Raw genomic sequence first — 24,715 nt, forward strand, 5'->3', positions numbered from 1 at the left:
ACTATTTCATCTTTCTAGAAATGAGGTCTCCAAAGTTGGAAGAATCCTAACATATTGCGGAGGTTTAGAAATTGGGTTCCTAACCAAACCTGTCTCTCCCCCCCCCCAAAGGGCTTCAAGTTAACATCTGCAGGGATGGACTACCTCCTTAGTGAGCCATTGTTCAATGCTTCTATTCTGAGTACTGAATCTGTCTATAACATGCTTTAAAAACCACCCATGTTGGAAAATCCACTAAGAATTCTTTTTAAAAATCTTTTTATTCTGGATTCCATAGGCAGATGCAATGGCTAAAAGGCACCCTATAAATATAATTAATAACTGGCAAGACAGTCCAAACCCTGGATAGGCAGCAACGGAGGCAGTTCTGCATTTGCAGCCCCATTGCTCGTGCTGCCGAAAGGCAGTGGCAGCAGGCAAATCACTGCAGAGTGACTGCAGTGGAACTGGGTTCAGATCCAGAAGATCCTAGCTCAGCTCTTTTCCCTCCCTGCTCCCAGAATGTCCTGGTTTGAGGGTTCTTGCAGGCTAGCACCAGTGGGGTATTCTGATAGTGGTCCTTCCATCCGCCTGTTTGGTGGACAGAGTGGGGAACATTCACCCAATCCAAATCCTCTTTCCCTGCCCTCTAGCCCAGTGCAAAAGGAGTTTGGATTGCAGCATAAATAATGCAGCCTGTTGCTGTGCTCCAGCATTCCTACATTTAGAAAGTTGTTCCTAATACCCTGCCTAAATCTTTGGATGCAGTTTGAGCACATTCTTTCTTGTCATCTGCTTTAACCAATAAAACCAATTCCCACGCTTCTCAAGGCAAAAAATGCTTCTGAAGACTCTTAGTTGTATTTTCTCCATTCTTAGCTCTTTTGGTAGTTCTCTGCATGTCTTAATTTTTCATGTTTGTTATTCTTACATCCAGCTGCTTCATATCTTTAAGCATGTTGACCAGAACTGAATGTACTCCTCTTGCCGTTGCCTTGCCAATGCAAAATACCTAAATTCCAGCGTCATACATAGTACCGTATCATTGCAATCCAACATGGCATTGCTTTTCTTTGCAGTGGCACTACAGTACATTGCTGAGTCATATTTATCTTTTCATTAGCTACAATTCTCAATTCTAGACTCTTGAAACTTATACCATCTTAGTGCTACACTGTGTCTCCATCAGCACCATACATTTAAAGCAGTATCATGAGCAGTCATAGCTTCCCCTAAAGGATCCTGGGAACAGTAGTTTGTTAAGGGTGTTGGGAGTTCCCTATTTCCCTCACCAAACTTGTTCCTAGAGTGATTTAACAGTCAATCTCTCTTTCTGGGGAATGCTGGGAATTGTAGGCCTGTGAGGGGAAATGGGGCTTCCTAACACCTCACAGCACCCGTAACAAGCTTCAGTTCTGAGGAGTCATTGGGGAAAGCCTTGACTGTTTAAAGGGGTATGATATTGTTTTAATTGTGTGGATGGGACTTGTATCCCAATATCCAATCTGCTTATCTCTTCCATAGGTTTGATAATTGGGGAATAATCCACAAAACGCTTTTCAAATTGCCAGACAGTCAGATACGTTGACCAAAATGCCTTGCAGCAGGGTAACTCTGAGCCTGATGGCAGAGGCAGCTTTTCCAAGAAGAGGCGTAGATAATCAGTGGCTGCACTTTAGATGCAAGTACTGGAAGTACTGGTTCCATTTTGCATTGTATGCAACAGGGTGAGCAGCTAAGAAAAGGTGAACTTGCCCCTGAGAGAATGACTCACACAATCGCAGGAGGAGTCCAATAGAGTTTCAGGGAAGACAAGCTTTGTTCTTCTCAGAAGTTAGGGAGATTTTATTGGGTAGTGTAGAGCACTTTTTTACCCTGCCCCCAACCTATCATTTTTATTTCCTCCCTCCTTGCTTACTTGAGAGAGAGAGAGAGAGAGAGAGAAGAAGGAAGGGAGGAAGCAAATCCTTGCAGGCCTTCTGTTTGGTCCTTAGTTTCAAAGAGTGGACCTTTCAGAGTCATTTTCTTCCTAACCCTCCACAGGATATTTGGAGAGCACTTGGGAGTCTTCTGGGAGGAGGAGGGAAAAAATCCATTTGCACAACATTGGATCTTGCCCAATGTAACTTTTATAAAAGCTTCACTCTTAAATCTCAACAGACAAAGCTGTCAATAATTATAAAATAATAAGCACAATATATATATTTATTAGCTAAGACTGTATGGAAGCAAATGCATTAAACAGATAGACTGCTTCTATTAAATAATAGTTGGTGACTCCGCCCAGTCACAGTTCTAGGCTCTCTCTATAGAAATAAATATATTCATTCACTTTCACTGTTATCTCTCTGAGGCTTCTTACATTGCATTTGTTTTCGTACTAAGAATACAAAAGTAACCCAGCTTGTTTTTGTGAATTTTGTTGTATTGGTCTACTTTGTTCCTACTGACATGCTGCATTTTTCTTGATTTTGTTGTTGTTGTTGCTTTATTTCTGTTTATTTCTAGGAGCATGTTGTCAGTTTGTACTCCACCCTTACTGGGAGGATATATAGTAAATCTAAAACGAGGTTTATAAACTAAATAGCTCATTCCTTATGTTGAACACAAATCTCCAGGCAGTGTGAAGTTTTGCAGTTGTAGACTCTGTCACTCTCTTTTCCTTTCACTCAAAGGTATATGTGGTGTGAGAGGCGGGCTAGGAGCTTCTTTTTGTTGACTACATGGCAAATTCAGACTGTCATTCTTGGACTAAACTTCCCTGGGAATTAGTCTTTTTGGTTTTCGGGACAATGTGTGCAAAGAAAAATGGTTCATGCTGGTGAGTAAATCTTCAATCAGGGATTGTAGTGATTAAATATGATACATGTATGAGTGAACGGTGGCTTGGAGGGTAGATGAGGAGGAAGAGAATGTGACATATATATAACAAGATATAACAAATTTAATGTCACGTTGCCAAATAATTTGTGGGTTCTCTTGAGAAAAGAGATGCCTACAAATGCGTATAATCAAAACACACTTTCCCTAGAAAAATTCCATCATTATATTAGGTAAGGAGACAAACCCCAAGTATTTGAAATGAGATTGGGAAGCTTATTCGTAGATCCCTTAATGTCTGAAATAACTGTTCTCGCTTGGGGAAATTGTAAAATGTTGATTCACATGCTATATACACTAAATGTAGGGGAGGAAAATAACTTTTTAAATCTGTTTAAGAAAGTTGTTGCATTTGACCTGTAGTATCACTCATCTTTGCTGTGTGTGCACTCTCCCATTAGAAATTTGAGATGGGGGGGGGGAATATGGTGTCCACTTCTCAATGACATTATTCTCTTTATAAACATGAATAGTCTAGTCTGTCTGTCTTGAGCTATGTTTTCATCTTTTGCTGCTCCTAATGAAGCAATCCTTGGAGTCATCATCCATAGCTCAGTAGCAAAGAACATGGCTTGGCATGCAGAAGATCCCAGGTTCATTGAAACTGCATTGCAAATATACTGTCTGTTAAGAAACTAACCAAACTCATAGCACTAGTGCAACAACGCAGTTTGAAAAGCCATCCAAAGGACTGTGCTTTTTGAAGGCAGGCACCTTTTAAAAGTCTGTTTAATAAATAGGTGGGGCAGGGTAGATTGGGATCGGTGAGGAGCAGAACTCAGTTCCAAGTGTGCTGGTGATGGTTCCTCTGGACCTGTGCTCAGGAGACAAGAGGAACTTAACTTACAAAATTGGTGCAGAACCTGCTAAGTTGTGAGATTCTTACAGGCAAAAGTACAAGTGGTTGTCTTTTTCTAGTAGTATTGATTGTGCATTACATGCTGAGAACAATTGTGCTTTTTTAAAACATGCAGAAGAGTGCTTGAATATGCCCTTTGTTTGTTCCATAAATCTTGGCTTATCCAGGGGTCGGCTTTGGAATGATTGCCTTGTGTTTCTCTGTGTTTTGTGAAGACAGCAGAGTCACTACTTAGTCTGCCCAGAGATCCCTTTTGCCTGAGTGTATTCCCTGCACCAAGAGATCTCAAGTTCTACAAAATCAAAATCAGCATATATAAATTAAGCAAATGTGTGTAATTTGCGATATTTGGCACAATTCTTCCATTCTTACTATTTCACATAATGCATTATCCTTCTTGTTTTGGGGGTGGGCATCTGACTACTAGAAAATATAGTCAGCAGCTCTTGAATGTTACTGAGCACTGCAAACAGACTTCAGAACCATACCAACAGAAAGATGGCTCTTTTGTTGAAAACTAAATTCTGTGGGCGTGCAAGACTGCGTGGCATGCATATGCACATCTAGTTCTGCAATCTGCTGTGAACCGCATGTGTATGGGGAAGTATGAGTTTTTTGTCTGCAGGAACCCGCAGCTTGCTTGAGAATTGTAGTTGCAGTGCACAGTTGTTCATGAGAAGTACTCTGCTTTAGGGAATTGAGAAACAGAGAGAGAATGGAAAGGTTTACTTCTCAGAACATAAAGTCTGCCCAGTCAAGATCAAATGGCATCATTTACTTTCTGTCCTTGGGGAAACCCTGAGTGCTACCCCCATAAACATTATCCACCCCATGCCCTTATATAATCTTCACCAAATGAAGAGTCTCTTTAATGGACTGCTAGGAGTTAGTGTTCCCAATTAATGAGCCTTCCCTGAGTTCAGTTTGCCCTCCTGGAAACATGCAACTTTGGCAAATGTGCCTCTGGTGAACTAGTTTATTAAGAAGCTGGATTAGAACTAGGACTAGGAGGTAGTAAATGTCTCCAGTTGCCCTATTTATTTTATTTATAGTGCCATGCAGAGTTTCTTGTGGAAAAACAGATACTTCTCTCCTAGGAATTTGGCTTAAGATACACAATGGGGAAAACAAAGGGGAGGAGTAAGGAATATGCACAAATGCAAATGATTGGGCATCAAGAGAGAAGTGTTAATTCTGTCTTCTGAGTTTGCTTAGTGTGTATATGCATGTATTAATTCTGCAGCTGCAAATAAGGGATAAGCTTTCTTTTGTATGTGCAAATGGGTAACCTCTGTTGCTGAGGGTTTGCCTTTTGTTACATCTCCCTGTACTGTATAGTGCATAGTGGGTATTTTCTAGGCGCTAACCTGCAAAACTAAATAGGGTTTTGTTACTTTCAGTCACAAAGCCAACCTTCACTGAGCTCGCTTGTGGGTGAAACGTGTTGCCTGGCTACACCAACCATCTTTTCAGCAAAACCAATCCAGCATAAACCAGGTATCTTGCTTTGAATATTAAACTGCTGTGCTTATATTTATCCCTGTGGTACACTTGTCCTTAGAATACTCAAAAGGACAAAATTATCCATGGTTGCCTACTGAGCAGGTGGGTGGCAAGATACCCTTTGCTCTGACGGTTGTAGACTTGCTTATCTATATGGATAAATATAGGCTAGCTACGTATCTACGGGTGGCCTACTTAACTGAGCATTAGCAGTTAAGCAATAATTCATAGATTATTAGAATTGTAGAGTTGGAAGGGACACCAAGGGTCATCTAGTCCAACCCCCTGCAATGCAGGAATCTCAACTAAAGCATCCATGACAGATGGCCACCCAACCTCTGCTTAAAAACCTCCAAGTAAGTAGTGTCCACCATCTCCTGGGGGAGTCCGTTCCACGGCCAGACAGCTCTTGCTGTTAGAAAGCTCTTCCTGATGTTTAGTTCTCCTTTCTGGTTCCTCAAATCCTTCATACAGGTTGTTTATAAAAAACATTGAAAAACTGTGGGCCCAGGACAGAACCCAGTGGCACCCCGCCCGTCACCTATTTCCAGGAAGACGAGGAACCATTAATGAGCACTCCTTGGGTTCATTCAGTCAATCAGCTACAAATCCACCTAACAGTTACCTCATCCAACCCACATTTAACCAGTTTTTCTGCAAGCATATCATGGGGGACTTTGAACTTCTTCAATGAATTTGAAGTTTACAGTTTTCCAATTCTTTGTTTTACTCCCTAAATATCGGTATCTTATTGGACAGTGCAGTCTAGATTGCTCATAGCTTTTTTTAGCCAGTTAATTAAATATAAATATTGCTAAACATTTTGACCTTCTTAAATAAATAGAACACTTTCCTGCAAATACATCATTTTAATACTTTAATACATCTGCTATTCATCTTGAGAAATGCTGCCTTTAATATTTGTTTTCTTGTCAGATTATATACCAGAGCTAAATACTGTTTCAAAAATGAAGGCCTAAGACCCATTGCTGATAAGTGGAAGGCCCAGATTTAGAAGGCACATCAATGTTGATTTCAGTGCACACTGTTGCTAGTGGCACTGGAACCCACGGTTGTTGTACCATGAATGGACAGAAATCTGCTCGCTTTCAATAAAAACTAGAAGGGAGAAATCTTCTTGAAGTTTGTCAAATTGGGCTGCAAGAGGCTAGCAGGCTAGCAGGGCTTCAAAGTCTCTTCATTCTGATGTTTCCAAAATTACAAGTCTCTTCTCTTTTCTGCTCCAAAGTTCTCATGATTTGTTCGAGGTGACCAAACAAAGCTTGTAGTTGTATTAAAACACATTTAGTTGAACGTTACCCCCAAACAACTGTTCAAACTGAAAATCCAAATGTCATTAATTAATCAATAAATCTAGTTTGAAAACATAAAAAGGCACCTTTTAATGAAACAGATAATAGGACAATCTAGTTCACTTCTGTCTACACTGACTAGCAGGGGCTCTCCTGGGTTCCTGGCAGATGTCTTTCCCAGCCCCACATGGAGATGACAGGGATTGAGCCTGGGACTTCCTGCAAAGCAGATAAGCTACAGCCCTCCCCTGTCTCTGCATTTGTATCACAGAAGTTGTTTAGACTGAGCCAATGCCTCATAATTACGTAGTCATTTCACAAAGCTGAACTTTCATCATTTCTCTCTTTTTATTTTAAAATATATATTTATATGCTTTACAAACAGAAAAATCACCAGCACCATTCCAATGCAGCCAATGATCTGGTATAGAGCATTTCCTTTTTTTTTTTTATAATATTTTTTATTAAACAATTTTTATATTAACACAAACAAAACATAGAAAAACAAACAACAAACATTAACAGAACAAAAAAAACAAGTACCATTTCATGTCCTAATTTCTTAAACCTTACTTCCTCGACTTCCTCTTGCTTCCCGTTTCTGTATTCCAAGTTCTTACAGTTATTCAGCGAATCTTCCCTTATTTTATTATAAGTTTATGTTAATCATCCTTATTCTCTCTGTCTTAACCATTACTAATAGTAACCATTTATTTTAAGTCCAACATCATTCTAACTGTCATTAATTTTATAGTATTTCTTTAAATAATCCTTAAACTTCTTCCATTCCTCTTCCGCCGCTTCTCTTCCCTGGTCTCGGATTCTGCTCGTCATTTCTGCCAAACCCATGTAGTCCATCACCTTCATCTGCCATTCTTCCAGTGTGGGTAGATCCTGTGTCTTCCAGTACTTTGCAATAAGTATTCTAGCTGCTGTTGTAGCATACATAAAAAAAATTGTATCTGTCTTTAACACCCCCTGGCCGACAATACCCAAGAGAAAGGCCTCTGGTTTCTTGGGGAAAGTATATTTAAATACCTTTTTCAGTTCATTATAAATCATTTCCCAGAATGCCTTAATCTTCGGGCACGTCCACCAGAGGTGAAAAAAAGTACCTTCCTTTTCTTTACATTTCCAACATTTATTATCAGGCAAATGGTAGATCTTTGCAAGCTTGACTGGGGTTATGTACCACCTATAAATCATTTTCATTATATTTTCTCTTAAGGCGTTACACGCCGTAAACTTCAACCCGGTGGTCCACAACTTTTCCCAATCAGCGAACATAATGTTATGACCAATGTCCTGAGCCCATTTAATCATACTTGATTTTACCATTTCATCTTGTGTATTCCATTTCAGCAGCAGATCATACATTTTTGACAAGTTCTTAGTCCTGGATTCTAGCAGTTCAGTCTCTAATTTTGATTTTTCCACCTGGAAGCCTATTTTACTGTCTAATTTAAACACTTCATTTATTTGATGATAATGTAACCAATCTCTCACCTTCCCTTTTAGTTTTTCAAAACTCTGCAATCTCAATTTGTCCCCTTCCTTTTCCAAGATTTCCCAATATCTTGGCCATTTCGACTCCATATTTAGCTTTTTGACTGCCTTAGCTTCCATTGGTGATAGCCATCTTGGAGTCTTATTTTCCAGCAAGTCCTTATATCTGACCCAGACATTTAATAGTGCTTTTCTGACAATATGATTTTTGAAACTTTTATGCGCTTTAACCTTGTCATACCACAAATATGCATGCCACCCAAAAATATTGTTAAATCCTTCCAAATCCAAAATGTCTGTGTTTTCAAGAAGCAGCCATTCTTTTAGCCAGCAGAAAGCTGCCGCTTCATAGTACAATTTAAAGTCTGGCAGGGCAAACCCCCCTCTTTCCTTTGAATCCGTTAATATCTTGAATTTTATTCTGGGCTTCTTGCCCTGCCAGACAAATTTAGATATATCTTTCTGCCACTTCTTGAAACAATCCATTTTGTCCATAATTTGTAATGCTTGAAACAGAAACAACATTCTTGGCAATACATTCATTTTTATAACTGCAATTCGACCTAACAAGGAAAGCTTCAGATTTGACCAGATCTCCAGATCTTTTTTCACTTCTGTCCAAGTTTTTTCGTAGTTATCTTTAAATAAATTCACATTTTTAGCTGTCATGTTCACACCCAAATATTTCACTTTTTTAACCACAGTCAACCCCGTCTCATTCTGAAACCTTTCTTTTTCCCTCTGTGTTAAATTTTTCTCCAATACCTTAGTCTTTGACTTATTCAATTTAAATCCTGCCAATTGACCAAACTCTTGAATTATTTCCAAAACTCTTTTCGTACTAGCTTCTGGCTCTTGCAATGTAAGTACTAGGTCATCTGCAAATGCTCTCAGTTTGTATTGTTTAGCTCCGACCTGAATCCCTTTAACCAACTGATCCCTCCTGATCATATTAAGCAAAACCTCCAGGACCGATATAAAAAGTAATGGGGAGATAGGGCACCCCTGTCGTGTCCCTTTTTCAATCTTAAACTCTTCTGTTACCACATTATTTACAATTAGTTTTGCTTTCTGTTCAGAATATATTGCACCTATACCATTTTCAAACCCTTGGCCTACCCCCATCCCCCGGAGGTTCTTCAACATGAAACTCCAAGAAATATTGTCAAAGGCTTTCTCGGCGTCCACAAATATCAAAACAGCCTTAGTGTTTATATTCACTTCCAACTTTTCCAAAATGTCAATTATATTCCTTACATTGTCCGACAAATGCCTTTTCGGGAGAAAGCCCGCCTGGTCTCCATGAATCTCCTCCATCAAAACTCTTTTCAGTCTCTTTGCTAAAACATCAGCAAAGATTTTGTAATCCACATTTAATAAGGAGATGGGTCGGTAGTTCTTAAGTTGGGTCTTTTCAGTCTCTGTCTTCCGGGTTAGCGCCAGCGCTGAATGGCGGGAGAGATCTGCTTCGCGGGTTCGGGTCCCGTAGCTCACGGCGGAGCAAGGACCCTCAAAAGTCACAGGCGCGTAGCCTGTGAACCGGAGACTCGGCGGGCACCTTTGCCCCCCCCGACGTTGTGAAATAGCCTTTTTAAAGGCTATAGATCAGCGGAGGGTGCGTGGAGCGGTGCTGAGAGTCGCTTTCACCCAGCCTGCGAAGCGAAGCTGCGTCGCCATTAGCGGAGAGCGCTGACTTCTTCCGAGGATTTTGGATTTAAAAAGAGCAACTTTCCGTGAGTAGGATTGGATTTGCATTAAAAATTGGACACTAAAATTAAGGAATTTGGGCACCGAGACGGATAAGTATTAAAAAGGAAGTCTGCTTTCCGTCCTGCAGCAAGATTAAAGCGAAAGACAGCTAAGCTGTAACTTTTGACAGGAGAGTTTATGAGCTAAGAAACCCAACACCAAGCAAAGAACTCCCCCCCCAGAAGGCAGGAGAGGGGGGGAAGAAGATTTTAAAGGGATTCCCTGCCTGTTTTAAAGGAGATTGAACTGTTTACCGCTGCTTATCTACCTGGGGGTCGGACTGCCGGAGGAAAGGAACCGGCTAAGGACGGTCGCTACAAAAAAGGTTAGAAAGTAACTGATATATAGACTCTGGCTACTCTCAACTTGAAACATCGTATTTGGCTACATAGTAAGTTACTTGCAGGACTTTATTGATTTGGATCTTTTACAAAGAAAAGGACTTGGAGGGCTTTTGCTTTTTGGAAGTGTGGGAACAATTTGAACTTTAGGAACTGACTTTACGCCCTCTAGAGGATTGGGACAGTTTCAGCAACCAAGTGGAACTTAAAACCTGAGAATCTCTCTTTATTGACAGCTTAAGAGTGTGGGAATTTTTGATAGTGGGGATATATGCACCAAATGAAGGGAAAGCAGAATTTTTTAAGAAGTTGCATGAGACTTTAATGGACTATATGGATTATAAACTGATTATGATGGGAGACATGAATGGAGTAGTTTCAACAAATATGGACAAAGCACAAAGACAGGTAGTAACAAAAGATGGAAGACTACCAAAGACCTTTTTTGAAATGACTGACAATATGGATTTGATAGACATCTGGAGAACAAAACACCCATTAGAAAGAGAGGGAACCTTCTTTTCTGAAGCCAAAATGACATGGACAAGGATCGACCAAATTTGGGTGACTAGCAGTATGGCGCAGAACATAAAGAGAGTGGAAATCTGCCCAAAAACTTTCTCCGACCATAATGCAGTAAAGATGGTGATGAGGCAAACAACAACTGGCTCCTTCAGATGGAGAATGAATGACACTTTACTTAGAGATGAGGAGATCTGCAAGAAGGCCCAAAAAACTTTGAAAGACTATTTTGAAATCAACTTAAGGTCTAAAGTAGAAAAAAGAATAGTATGGGACGCAAGTAAAGCCGTGATGAGAGGGTTTTTGATACAACAAAATTCATTAAAGAAAAGAAAGCAAAATGAGAGGAAAGAGAAAATCTTGGAAAAGATAAAAGAAGGGGAAAGGAAATTAAGACTGAAGCCAAAATCACAAGAGATTTTAAGAGAAATTAAATTGTATCAAATACAATACATGGAACTGATGAACCAAGAAATAGAATGGAAAATTAAACAAATGAGGCAAAAGACCTTTGAATCTGCAGATAAATGTGGCAAGTTACTGGCTTGGCAAATAAAGAAGAGACAAAAACTCAACACGGTAATAAATTTAGAAGTGGATGGAAAGAACATATGCAACCCAGTGGAAATTAGGAACTGTTTCCAGAGCTACTTTAGACAATTGTATACACAAGGGCCGCAGAAAGATAAAGACATACAACAATTCCTCGAGAAAAATGGGCTGAAAAAGATTTCCCAGGAAAGTAAGACAATTTTGAACCAGGAGATATCAGCACAGGAAATAGAAGATGCCATTCAAAACATGACGTTGGGCAAATCACCTGGACCGGATGGATTGACTTCCAAATACTATAAAGTTTTGAAGGAAGGGCTTATACAACCTTTGAAGGAAGTCTGCAACGAGATCATGGAGGGGAGAAGGGCACCCGATACGTGGAGAGAGGCTTACATTACACTTATACCAAAGACAGAGACTGGTATAGAGCATTTCCACTGCATCCTCTTTTCTGCACATAAATTTGATACATCTAATAGATATCAGTATTATAAAACAGACTAATAAATAAGTAACAGTGATCATCATTCAATTTTATTAGTGTTGGAATTTATAATCCTTAATTATTTAAATTGCTTAACTTTCCCTAGCAAAGTAGATGAATTTGATGAGTCCTGCACTATATTATTCCCATATTGAACGAAAAGCCTCGGCTTCTCTATAATTACATTTCCAATTTGTCTGCCCTGTGTACCTCTAATTAAGTTTGTCAGCTTTCCCTTGCATGTGAAGTTCTAAACCTTTGTTAACCAGACATCTAAAGAGGGACAATTAGTATTTTTTCCAATTTTGGCAAACTGTCATCCTTGCTGCGGTTAACCGATGAACCGTCATTTCCATACCTTCCTTTTGTACAATATATTTAAGATAGCCAAGCAGTATTGCTTATCCCAGGATGCTGTTTATTAATGCCAAGGCTGAGTTTTTGTGCATGTCCACAAGATATGTTAGCATGTCTTACAAATATAAACTATTCTCAAGGTTAATTAAAAAAGTGATTTGCTGTGAGACACTCTTGACAATCTTGGGCATTAGAAGATTTGCTCATTAAAAGTAGATGAGTGGGGTTGCTTTTAACTGTAACTGTTTTACTAAAGTGGACTTTAAATCAGCCTTCCCCAAGTGGCTGTCTTCCAGGTGTTTTGGACTATAACTCCCATCAGTTCCAGGGAGCCTGGCCAATGGACATGAATGATGGGACTTGTAGGCCCTACATAGGAAAGGCACCAGCATGAAGAAAGCTGTTCTAGAGCGTAATGAGTGTTTATTTTTAAGGTGCCATAGGGCTCTTTATTTTTGCTGCAGCAGACTACACCCTTTGTAAAACAGTGAACTGTAGATTGGCTAAGAGGACTTTCAGAGGTCATTTGTATGCACATGCACACATACAAATTGACATTAAAACGAGCAATGTGTGTTTCATTCTTGCAAAGAAAGTATCCTTAGAAAGCCTGAGGTCATGCAAGGATATGTCATGCATTTCTGATTGTATACCTCAGGCTGAATAACCTGCCAAACTAACACCTCTTGTATGCCTGCCTGAACACAAGTTGGAGATATCAACAAGCCCAGTTATTTTCTGGTGTGAAAGAAAACTCTTTAACCTCTGGTGTGTCAGACGTGGAAGAAACTGATAGAAGTCTGGCTTGAGAAGTTAGCCAGCCAATGGGTAGCATATGCTGGCTGACCCCGTGTAAAATCGACAAAACAAATCAATTATTTGTACTGTTGCGCAGGAAATCTTAAGTTGTTTTTTCCTGGCTTGGATAAGGTCTTAATTTGCTACTGTTGACATAAGATAAAACAATAACAAAAAAACGAACCATGATATGTTTTCTGTTGAGTTGATGGATGACAATTCATCCATTAACAGTTGAGGGAACTGGGTATGTTTAACCTGGTAAAGAGGAGACTGAGCGGAGATATGATAGCCATCCTTAAATATCTAAAGGGCTGTCACATGAAGGATGGAGCAAGCTTGTTTTCTCCTGGCCTGGAGACTAGGACCCAAACCAATGGATTCAAGTTGCAAGGAAGGAGGTTCTGGCAAAACGTCAGGAGGAACTTTCTGACATTAAGAGCCATTCTACAGTGGAACAGACTGCCATGAGAAGTGGTGGACTCCCCTTCCTTGGAAGCTTCAAAGCAGAGGTTGGATGGCTGTCTGTCATGATCTGGTTGAGATTTCTGCATTGCAGGGGGTTGGATTAGAGGATCCTCAGGATCCCTTCCAACTCTACAATTCTGTGATTCTATTAATTTTATTTACATAGTTTGCTTCATTCCAGGAAAGTACTCTCCCCTTCTGCAAATAGAAACCTTTAGACACTAGCATGGTTTCTACAACATAGTAGCATTGTAAGTACAGATTCAGAGGCTGTTAGTAGGGATAAAAAAACCTGCATTTTTTTTAAAAAAAGAACAATATTGCAGCCCTGTAGAATGGATTTATTTGGAAGTCTTAGCAAAAGCAGTAGAGAAGTCAGACTGACACTGTTGCTTCTAGTCTCTCTCTTCATTTCTGCCCATACACGATGGTGCATTTTCCTTGAGCATTTGTTGTTTGGAAACATACAAATAATGCTTAATTACTCTGTTTTTCTACAAATAAATGAAGATGAAATAGTCTGCTAGTATTTGTGAGGGTGATGGAAGATAATACTTAAATATATATTGGAAATATTATTTATTTGTTACAGTTCATAGGATATAAAGGGGAAATCTTTGCAGTTCTCTTAAATCTTTGCAGGAACAAATTGCCCCTAAAGTACACTTGGTCAAATATAGGTGTTCATACTAATAACTCCATTGCTGTCACTTGAGGCACAGGTGGCCTTGGCGGCATGGGGTGCCTTCCATCAGCTTATGCTGGTTACCTATCTATGACCCCATCTGGACAGGGATAACTTGGCTGCAGTTATCTATGCTCTGGAACCTCAAGGTTGAATCACTTCAAAGCATTTTATATGGGGCTGTTGGAAAACTGTTTGGAGGCTTCAGTTAGTGCTGAATGTGGTTGCCCCACTGTTGACAGGATCAAGACAAACAGATTCTGTACCACCAGTTCTGTTCCACCCACTTACACATTTCTGAACCCAATTCACAGTGATTGGTTCTGCTCACAAGAACTCTGGATTCAGCCCAAGGTTTTTAAGCCAAAAAAGGCCAGGACAGTACAGTAAAGTGTGATATGGCCTAGTATAGTGATTTCTTGTTAGTAGATTTGGCCTGAATTCTGCTGCCTCCTTGCCTTGTTAATACCCTTTAACATTCTTCTCACCACCCTTATTGTTTTGTTTCAAGCATAACAAAGATGGTTCTACTTTAGTTTTGAAAACTGAAATGGTGGAGAAATAATACTGTTCCTATTAAGAACAGACCAGTAACCTGCGGTATGGAGATCCTGCAACTGGGCACTCTTAAAACAGCATTGGTGGTTCTGCTGAGCCAGCTTGGTACATAAACTAATTGCCATAGTATAAAAAGACAGTGCTGCTTTTCAGAGTAGATTCTCTATAACTACTTCTTAGCTTTTCTTTGCTTTTTATGATTTGGAAAAAAACATTGTTCCTTGGGTGTAACCAAAAATTGCTGGGTTTTAAAGACTCAAACACAGAATGATTAAAAACAAAATCTGAACACTGGAATCTTTAAGAGCACAATGGCATATTATCTCCCTCTACATATACATACGTTAACTCTAACTTTCTTCTGCTATGTAGAGATGGTCATTAGCCAGCCTGTTCCCATATCAGACAATGGGAAAAGAAAAAAGAAAAAAAGAACCAGAGCTACAGACCATGTCCCTGGAAGGTTTGAAGGTCAGTCCCATGTTCTGCATTGCTTTTGTTTCCTCCTGATCTTTCACAGTAGTTAAGCAGTTGCTTCAGGGTTGCTGTTTACTTCATGGCAAAAACTCTGTTTGAGCCATTGCATTTCTATAGCCCCTTTTGTGGGGGCTACATTATGCCTTTGTGGTTTTGTTGTGTGGCTTCCCTCTTAGTGCTTTGCTTTCTTTGAAAGGCAGCAACGTGTTGAAATTATATGTGATTGTATAGTTTCATTTCATGGGGAGTAGTCTTTCTTCTGCTGTCATAGGATTATTTCAAAACAATTTTGAGAGAAGGAAAAGTTATCACTTGAGCCTGCAGTCCTATGAACATGTGTATGAGGGTTTGCTCCCTTGAGTTCTTCAGGGCTTATTTCTATATAAATGTGAATTGGATTAGGTTGCACTGAGCATGGTTTTTTTTGGTTTTGTTTTGAATTCATTGAAGCTTAATGGGCACTTCTAGATCAGGGGTCAGCAACCTTTTTCAGCCGTAGGCCGGTCCACCGTCCCTCAGACCATGTGGTGGGCTGGATTATATTTTGAAGGGGGGGGGAATGAATGAATTCCTATGCCCCACAAATACCCCAGAGATGCATTTTTAAATAAAAGCACACATTCTACTAATGTAAAAACACCAGGCAGGCCCCACAAATAACCCAGAGATGCATTTTAAATAAAAGGACACATTCTACTCATGTAAAAACATGCTGATTCCTGGACCGTCTATGGGCCGGATTGAGAAGGCGATTGAGCCGCATCCGGCCCACAGGCCTTAGTTTGCCAACCCTTCTCTAGCTTGTGACCCATCTGTTAAATACCTTCATTTACTGAGTTATTTCCTTGGTGCAGGATGTTCTCACTGTAGATACTGTAAGATGTTATCACAAAACTACTCTAATGATTCAGATTTCCTCTGGAGACACCCTGCTCCCCATTTCAAAGCAATCTTGAAATATCTTGGCTTATATTAGTTAAGTTATCTTATCTCTATTTCATATTTTATTCTGTTTGTTTTATAAGACAGAAAACATAGGATCACAGCCTTCCTAGGCATAGTCTAATATTTTTATGGTAAGAAGGTCTCAACTTCATTCCTTTGCTTTTGTCTAACTGAGAACAGATTGATAATAAAACTAAAGCTGCTGTTTCAACTCAGTTAATTACCAAGGGAACACCTGTTCTTGTTTTATTATCAGGGGTAGGGATTAGCTCAGTTGTTTATACGTACAGTTCATTAAAATGTTTTCTAATAGTGATTTCTGTATACTGGAATTCTTTGGCAGATCTGTACAAACTCACTGCAGAGTTACTTGGTGAAGGATCATATGCCAAAGTTCAGGGAGCAGTTAGCTTGCAGAATGGGAAAGAATATGCAGTTAAGGTAAGTAAAGTACTCCAGTATTATTTTCATTCATTAAAGGTCTTCGCTGCCTGAAAATGTTCTTCACAGATGCTGCTGTGCTAATGTATTCTGTCATAAATCATTGATATTGCTAACATCATGGAATTTAGATTCAGGTAGGTCTGTGTTGGTCTGACACAGTCCAAATAAAATTTTTTTTAAAAAAATTGTCCAGTAGTACCTTGTTGTTGTTGTTTAGTCGTTTAGTCGTGTCCGACTCTTCGTGACCCCATGGACCAGAGCACACCAGGCACTCCTGTCTTTCACTGCCTCCCGCAGTTTGATCAAACTCACATTGGTAGCTTCGAGAACACTGTCCAACCATCTCGTCCTCTGTCGTCCCCTTCTCCTTGTGCCCTCAATCTTTCCCAGCATCAGGGTCTATTCCAGGGAGTTTTCTCATGAGGTGGCCAAAGTATTGGAGCTTCAGCTTCAGGATCTGTCCTTCCAGTGAGCACTCAGGGCTGATTTCCTGAAGAATGGATAGGTTTGATCTTCTTGCAGTCCATGGGACTCTCAAGAGTCTCCTCCAGCACCATAATTCAAAAGCATTGATTTTTTGGCGATCAGCCTTCTTTATGGTCCAGCTCTCACTTCCATACATCACTACTGGGAAAACCAGTAGTACCTTATAGACCAACTAAGTTTGTTCTGGTATAAGCTTTCATGTGCATGCACACTTCTTTATTGAATTTAGTTCTTAGAGTTCTGATTCTTTAAACCATGGTATGGGGGATTGTGCAATACCTCTTCCTACTTTGCCTACTTTGTTTAGTTTAATGAGTATTGTCCTAGCTTGATCAAGCCATTGTTGCCTCTAAACTGGAAAACTATGGTTTGGTCAAACAAAGTAGATTGTCTTTTAGCTGAGTGTGTGAGGAGGGAGCATGCAAGAACAAAACTCTTCCCCTCTTGTTAGACCATGGTTTTGAGGATTGGAATTGTCTGATTCATCCCAGTAAATTATTAACAGATGGAAGCGGCTTCAGAGAGGCATATTTTCCATTGTGAAAATACATTTATTTTGTCCGATCAAATAGGCTGTGCTAGTTTTCCAAACAATACAGAAGCCTGCTCACCAAGGGCAAAACTGAAAGATGGAAAGCTGGTTGTAGTGTGTATGTTCATCCAAAACAATCTACAAATCTTTGAGAAAACAGTGGTCAATTTCCACTGTAAAATAAAGCTTGCTTTCTATCCTATGTTAACTAAATATTAAATAATCATTCAGAAAGTCTTATCCCAAACATTTGCACTAATATAGGCACATTACTTTTTAAATCTACAGCCATGCATATCACATGAGACTGCAGTGTTTGTGACTGCCAGGACTGTGCCCCATGATATTATCTCCCACTTCCTCTGCTCCTCTTTCTAGGTTGATTTTGAGAGGGTTCTAAATGTCTTCATTTACTTATCTTCATTTCTTGTTGGGAAATAAAAATGTTGAAATATGAACAACTTTATTCAACGTCGCTAATTTTATTCTTTAACCTTTGGCCATGACTCAAGAAGGGAGATGGGTTGCATTAGAATTACCAAAGCAGAAGTCTTGTCGATTTTCAGTGAGAGATGGGCAGAGCAATCCTAGTTCCCAGTCAGTGCTGCTGGAGGGGTTACAGCCTTTCTCAACCTTGGGTCCCCAGATGTTTTTGGCCTACAACTCCCATCATCCCTGACCACTGGTGCTGTGAGCTAGGGATCATGGGAGTTGTAGGCCAAAACATCTGGGGACCCAAGGTTGAGAAAGGCTGGTTTAGGATGAGACAGAGGTGTTTCTTGGCTGTGTTCTACTGCTGTGGATCTTCCCACTGTGCCCAGCAAAAGTGCAGTAGGCTACATGCTACTGCCAGCAGTGTTTCCTGCAGTGGTAGCCATTGTAAGATCTTGAAATGGAAACAGGGCATTATGGGGGCTTGATGGATGTGGAACATGCAAAATCTGTATCACGCCAGTAAACATCTGTTATCAAACACAAAGCAAAGAGTGCTTAATATTTATATGGACACTTTTTTTGAAAGGTGACAGATAGTAACAGTAGCTGCTCAGCATGATGTTTCTTGCTTTTTTTAAAAAAACTGGCTTTTGTTTTTATAACAGATAATTGAGAAGAACGCTGGGCATAGTCGTAGTCGGGTATTTCGGGAAGTGGAGACATTGTATCAGTGTCAAGGTAACAAGTAAGTAATTGTTACAGCATTTAACAATACAGTTACGAGTTTTAAGTCTTTAGTGTAATCATGTATTGGATGTGACATTGCTTTGAACCCAAAACAGTGTAGTTCGCTCAGTGAAACTTGGAAATGAGAACAGTTACGCTGTTTTTATGTTGATTAGAGCACTCCTCCATGTTTAGCAGAAAACACTACCAAAATATTAAACAATGATACCTTTTCGTTGGGTACCCCATAAATATTTTGGCTTTATTTATACAGAACAACAAATTTAACACAGATGCCTTTTTTTTTTTAAAGGAACATTTTGGAATTAATAGAATTTTTTGAAGATAATGCAAGGTACTACCTTGTCTTTGAAAAACTGCATGGAGGTATGTATGTACATGATTTTTTTAATTTTCTTGTAATAAATTAGCTAGATAAAGATAGAATTGTTCCCCCCCCCAATGTGGGTGGGCTATTTTGTGTGGAAAAGGGTTCAGGTTCATTCCCTGGCATTTCCAGCTAAGGCTAGGAAGGACAGCTAACTGAAACCCTGGAAAGCTGCTACTGGTCAGAACTGAGACTTGGGAAATGTGATTCCTGTGATAATGCATGCTTCTCTTACATCAGGGCTTGCATTTAGTTCAGCTCTACATAACTGTCCCATCACTGCCGGTTGTGTAATGGGACTTCCTCCTTCTCCCCTTGTGTTTCCCCTAAATATGTTATGCATCCCCCCCCCAACACTCCAGAGTAGATTTGGGGATGGTGCAGCACATGTGTGTGGAGTGGGGAGTCCCATGGCACAAGCAGAAATCTTTGTGCCGATGGGATAATTACTTAGCACTGCATTAGAAACAAGCCAAGGCATCTTAAAAGACAGTGGATACTGATGTGTTTGGCACATGCTCGTGTAAAGACAATTTTATTCCATTGGACATTATCCTGATTTGAGCTCTTGGATGTTCTGATTACTTCTTTGCTTGTAAAAGAGATCTTGTATTTTATTATCTACAATTCTTTCGATTGCATATATTGAGTGTACCTCAGCACAGAAGCTGGGGTAGAAATTATTTTAAAAATACTTCTTCAGAGGTATCATTGTTAACATTTATTAAAGAAAATGAACTCACAATATCTGGGTTTGGGAACTGAAGATAATGTTGGTTTATATAAAGTGAATTTGCTGGGTGTTATGTTGAGTAATTTTCTATATATAGCTGACAGATGAAGAATTGGAGGTTCTCTTTTCTTTTTCTTTCCATTTTTTTCTTTTTCCTTCATCTTTTTTTTCTCTCTCTCTCTCTCTCTCTCTTTATGTGTTCTTATCAAGATTAGCTTTTTAGTTTTGATTAAAAGATATCTGATATTCATCTTTGTATTTCCCCCCAAATTTTAATAATCTATTAAAAGAAAAAAACCTCTTCAATTATTTTTTGACATGTTGAAGCTAGATAGTATCTACATAGCTTGTGTGTGTGTGTGTGTCACATGTGACCTTTGGGGGCAGTTACCGTATTTTTTGCACCATAACACTCACTTTTTTCCTCCTAGAAAGTAAGGGGAAATGTCTGTGCGTGTTATGGAGCGAATGCCTGCGGGTGGCGGGGGGGATCTGCTGCAGTTGTGAGCAGAGGATCCATGGTTCCCCTTCCTTCCCTCCTCCATGGTTACAAAGCATGGATCCACATGGATCCTCAGGATTTTTGCATTGGGCTACTCCAAACTCACTGTCAGATGACATGTGTGTGGCCACAGCATGAACCACAAAAATCATATATCCACTATTTCGTTTAGAATATTTTTTTCCTTGTTTTCCTCCTCTAAAAACTACGTGCGTGTTATGGTCTGGTGCGTGTTATAGAGCGAAAAATACGGGTATTTTAAAGGGAGGATGAGCACATAGTCTTAGTATTCATGTTACTGGAAACCTATTAAAAGAACGTGTAAATGGTTTCAGAATTCTAACTGCAATATACATTGACTCAAGCTTCTCAATAGTAGTAGGAATGATGGTGATGATGATGAGTAGTTAGTATTTCCCCCTGTTTAGTCATTGGACAACTTGGATGTAAATCTGGTTTTTAAATAACTATTTTTTCATATTGAAACTTTTAACAGGCATGTAAAGCTTTTACCCATCAAATGAGATCATAATAGTCACTTGTATAATTACAAGTTGTTACAGACTTCTCTGTGGATAAATGAATAGGCAAGTGTATAGGACAAATCTGAGAACTTGATTCATAAGAACATCTTATTCTGTCACCACCTACAGAGGCTTTGTCTGATTTTCTTAACATGCTGATAATCTATCAATAAAAGCCCATGCTCTGTTCCAGGAAGCTTCAAGTCTGGAATGTTTGTTGGCAGGATCCTGAACTCATTCAGGAAATTGTGCTCACAACTCATAGTGAAAATTTGAATATTATCGTGTAGCACTCTGGGGAGGGAGACATTGCTTTTGAGCACTAGAGCAAGCTGCTGTACTTAGCCATTAAAATAGATTAATTAATGAACCATTGCTTCCCCCTGCAAATAGCTGGAAGTCCACAAAATGTCACTGGTCCTGATGGTTAGTTCTTGGGTCCTTTGGATGCTTGTTTCACTCTGGATGTCTGCGACATCACCTCTGAAAATTATTTTCTGTGCTTACAGATAGCAGCTGGCATTTTGCCAGTTTTCCATTAATGCCGATAGGATGTTAAGTGCACAGAACTAGGTGGGCCTAATGGAGAGGCCCTCAAAAACCCAGACTATTTTATGTTATTTGCCAGTTAGATGTGTGTTTACTTGCAGGGAACAGGCAGGGGGAAAGAACTTGAATGCATGAATTTCAAGATCGCAGGAACAAACATATGAGCTCTTGGCCTTGTGCCTCTCTGAAGTTAGCATGTTGCAAAACTCAGTGAAGTCTATTCTACATTACTATTTAAAAAAATGGATTGCTTTGGCAAATTCTATAACTAGATTTATCACTTTATGGATCGTATCCTCCCTCTACTTCAAGGCCACTTTGGCAGAGATACCGTATTTTTCGCTCCATAGGGCGCACCTAGTTTTTTTGGGGGGAAATCAAGGGAAAAAAATTTATTCCCCCCCCCCCCCCGCAGCCATCCCCAAGCTAGAAGAGGGAGACGGAGCGCTCCGTCTCCCTCTTCTGCCTTCAGGGACAGCCTCCCTAGCCTCCGCTGGGCAGCAGCTTGCCCCGTTGTCCCCTGAGCTTGTGGGGCTGGAGGTGGGGAGAAGCAAGCTTGCTTCTCCCCACCGCCAGCCTCCAAACCAGGTCGGGGAATAGTGGGATGGTGGTGCTCCGCCTCCCCACTGTCCCCCGAGCTTGTGGGGCTGCCTGATATCTGCCCGAAGCCCGGGGTGCGCTCCGGAGCGTGCCCCATGCTTCGGGCTGCAGGCTGCCGCCCGCAAGCCTTGCGAGCCCGGCAGGAACTCCTGCTGGGCTCCCAAGGCTTGTGGATAGCTTCCTGAAGCCTGAATTCACCCCATAGGACGCACACACATTTCCCCTTCATTTTTGGAGGGGAAAAAGTGCGTCCTATAGGGCGAAAAATACGGTAATCCAAGCCCTTTTTGTGCCAGGCTTGGGGGGCTGTATTGGGAAGAGGATTCCTTCCTCCCAGCCCTGCTGGCCCCTGTCGGCCTGTTACCACCAGGGGAGTGATGCCAGCATCACTGCGGACACAGAACTCCCCTCCCACCCACCCACCCACCAAACATGCCAGCAGATGGAAGTTCCACTAGTACCAGACACCAGAAACCGCAAAGTGGGGCTTTCCAAGGTGAGGGCAGGGCTGAGCCAAACCAGAATCCATTGGGTCCTGAGTTGGCTCCCCCGAGATGTGCCAATTGCTGAATGCCACAACTTCCCCCTGGCCGCTGCGCAACAGCTTTAGGCAAGGTGCAGCCATTTGCTTCAGGTGGCGGATCCAACACCCGCCCCTCACCCCCGTGCTGCCAACACAGCCCTGTTACTCTCATCACTGCTACTGTGCCCTTGCCACCATGCTGTGGTGGCAGCGCAGGTGCAGCTACAGGTGAGGGTACAGTTGTGGTGATGGGGCTGACAGCAGTGTGGGGGCAGAGACACAGCAGGGTGGGGAACTAGATCTGTAGCAGGGTGTTGTGGGGGCTGTTCTGTCTACAGTGGCACAATGTCTCGAGCCAACCCTGGCAGCGGATGTGGTTGTGGCCTTTTTACTCCGCAAAGCACTTCTAGGAAAAGTTGGGTTTCTTCTTATGGTGCACATGTACCAGGGTGATACATACCTAAAGTCAGATTGGATTTCTTCTAATAAGAAGAGTTTGGTGCATTCTGGCAGCTAGAACAGTTAAACGATAGTAACGTGCTCAGGATTTGTCGAGCCTTTGGTTTGGGGAAATGGACAGAGGGGTAGAGACAAAGGGGGTGGGGAATCTGCTTCTCCCGTGCTGTGACAAGGATCATAAAGAATTTCACATCAAGTGGTTTTGAGTATGCCCCAAATGCATGGGAGGGCTTTTCCTAAATTCCAGCCAAGCCCTCTCCCAGGGGTGATGGGAATTGTGCTCCAGCAACATCTTGAGGGCAACAGGCTCCTTGCCCCTGTAGTATATGCACTTAGATTTGGAATAAGTCCTATTGAATTTAGGATTTGCTTCTGAAAAATCATGCATAGGTCAATCTGTGTGTTCCCTGTTATAGAGCTGTGAAATTGTTGGCTGCTAAAAGCAAATACATTACCATAGTTACCTTTGGCCCTGTTCATGTTGAGAAGAGAACTGTGCTATTCAACTTGAATCTTAGCATGTGTGTTCACACTACATAGTCTGTTGGATGCTTTGAGTCTAGCATAGTTTGCTTTCAAGTCACACTGTATTTTTCAAAGCACCTGCTTGCCTTTTTCTCCACAGGTTCTATCCTGGCCCACATACAAAAGCAAAAACACTTTAATGAGAGAGAAGCCAGCAGGGTGGTGAGAGACATCGCCTGTGCTCTGGATTTTCTCCACACAAAAGGTGAAAATGCGTTTCCTCCATTTTACAGGCTCATTAGCCAGCAGTGTTCAAGCCAGACAAGGTCTGCTAACATAAATACAAGATCAGCATGAAAGGCAGGGCATTTCTGTGATTTACTCCCTTTCTCCCCACATGTGACATGCCAGCTAGTGCTGGCTGTTGGCTTTGTGCCACAGTGTCTGTAATTAGCAAGAATCGGTTGACACGGTGATTCAGGGTACATGTCATTTGCAAAAGCCTTCTGGTATTTGGAGATGATGACTAGTATTCATGCTGCACTTAAAGGTAACTATTGTGTCTGGTAGCCAAATAGGTTTGGGCTTTATGAAGGAAGCTGGTTGTTTGATCAAGCTCTTGAGTTAGGGATAATGAGCAAATTAAGGTTGATAAATACTTCTGCAAGCTAACTGGGTTTAGTCAAGGGTTTAGTGATAAATGTAAGCTATATACATCTGGTTCTGGAGTGGCAGAGGACCTGCCATGTTCATTTGTTGTGGGAACTGCCTGCAGTGCCCCCAAAATCACTTTGCTATCATTTTGCCCGTGTAAAATAAGTGTCAATGAGAGCGTTGCTGCAGGAATCATAAAGCAAATTATACATTTTTCTACAATTTTAAGCATGGTTTTCAGATTCCTGCATTTTTTTAGGATTGGATCTTACCAGGGTTAGATTTAGTTCCCACTGATTTGAAAGGAAACTTAAGTAGAAGTAACTGTCTGGATTCATCCCTTATTAATAGTAGTTTGGTTTTGCTATACTGATATTATTTGGGTGTGATCTGCATTGGCTCCCAGTACGTTTGCGAGCACAATTCAAAGTGTTGGTGCTGACCTTTAAAGCCCTAAACGGCCTCGGTCCTGTATACCTGAAGGACCGTCTCCACCCCCATTGTTCAGCCTGGACACTGAGATCCAGCGCCGAGAGCCTACTGGCGGTTCCCTAACTGCGAGAAGCAAAGCTACAGGGAACCAGACAGAGGGCCTTCTCAGTAGTGGCGCCCGCCCTGTGGAACGCCCTCCCTTCAAATGTGAAGGAATTAAGCAGCTATCTTATCTTTAAAAGACATCTAAAGGCAGCCCTGTTTAGGGAAGTTTTTAATATTTA

At 40.9% G+C, this 24,715-nt stretch overlaps 1 protein-coding gene across 3 annotated transcripts in view; it reads left to right on the forward strand.

Moving 5' to 3' along the window:
- MKNK1 (MAPK interacting serine/threonine kinase 1) overlaps window positions 1–24,715 on the forward strand; it is a 43,214-nt gene that overhangs the window by 7,680 nt on the left and 10,819 nt on the right. For all 3 annotated transcript variants that reach the window (XM_053392543.1, XM_053392545.1, XM_053392544.1), the window contains exons 2-7: window positions 5,119–5,215; window positions 14,930–15,028; window positions 16,323–16,420; window positions 18,542–18,621; window positions 18,916–18,989; window positions 23,506–23,610. In XM_053392543.1, the coding sequence (XP_053248518.1) occupies window positions 14,932–15,028; window positions 16,323–16,420; window positions 18,542–18,621; window positions 18,916–18,989; window positions 23,506–23,610 (454 nt within the window). In that variant the 5' untranslated portion in view covers window positions 5,119–5,215; window positions 14,930–14,931. The remainder of the gene's footprint in view (window positions 1–5,118; window positions 5,216–14,929; window positions 15,029–16,322; window positions 16,421–18,541; window positions 18,622–18,915; window positions 18,990–23,505; window positions 23,611–24,715) is intronic.

The sequence above is a fragment of the Podarcis raffonei genome, chromosome 6 (genome assembly GCF_027172205.1).
Source record: "Podarcis raffonei isolate rPodRaf1 chromosome 6, rPodRaf1.pri, whole genome shotgun sequence".
Taxonomy (NCBI): Eukaryota; Metazoa; Chordata; class Lepidosauria; order Squamata; family Lacertidae; genus Podarcis; species Podarcis raffonei.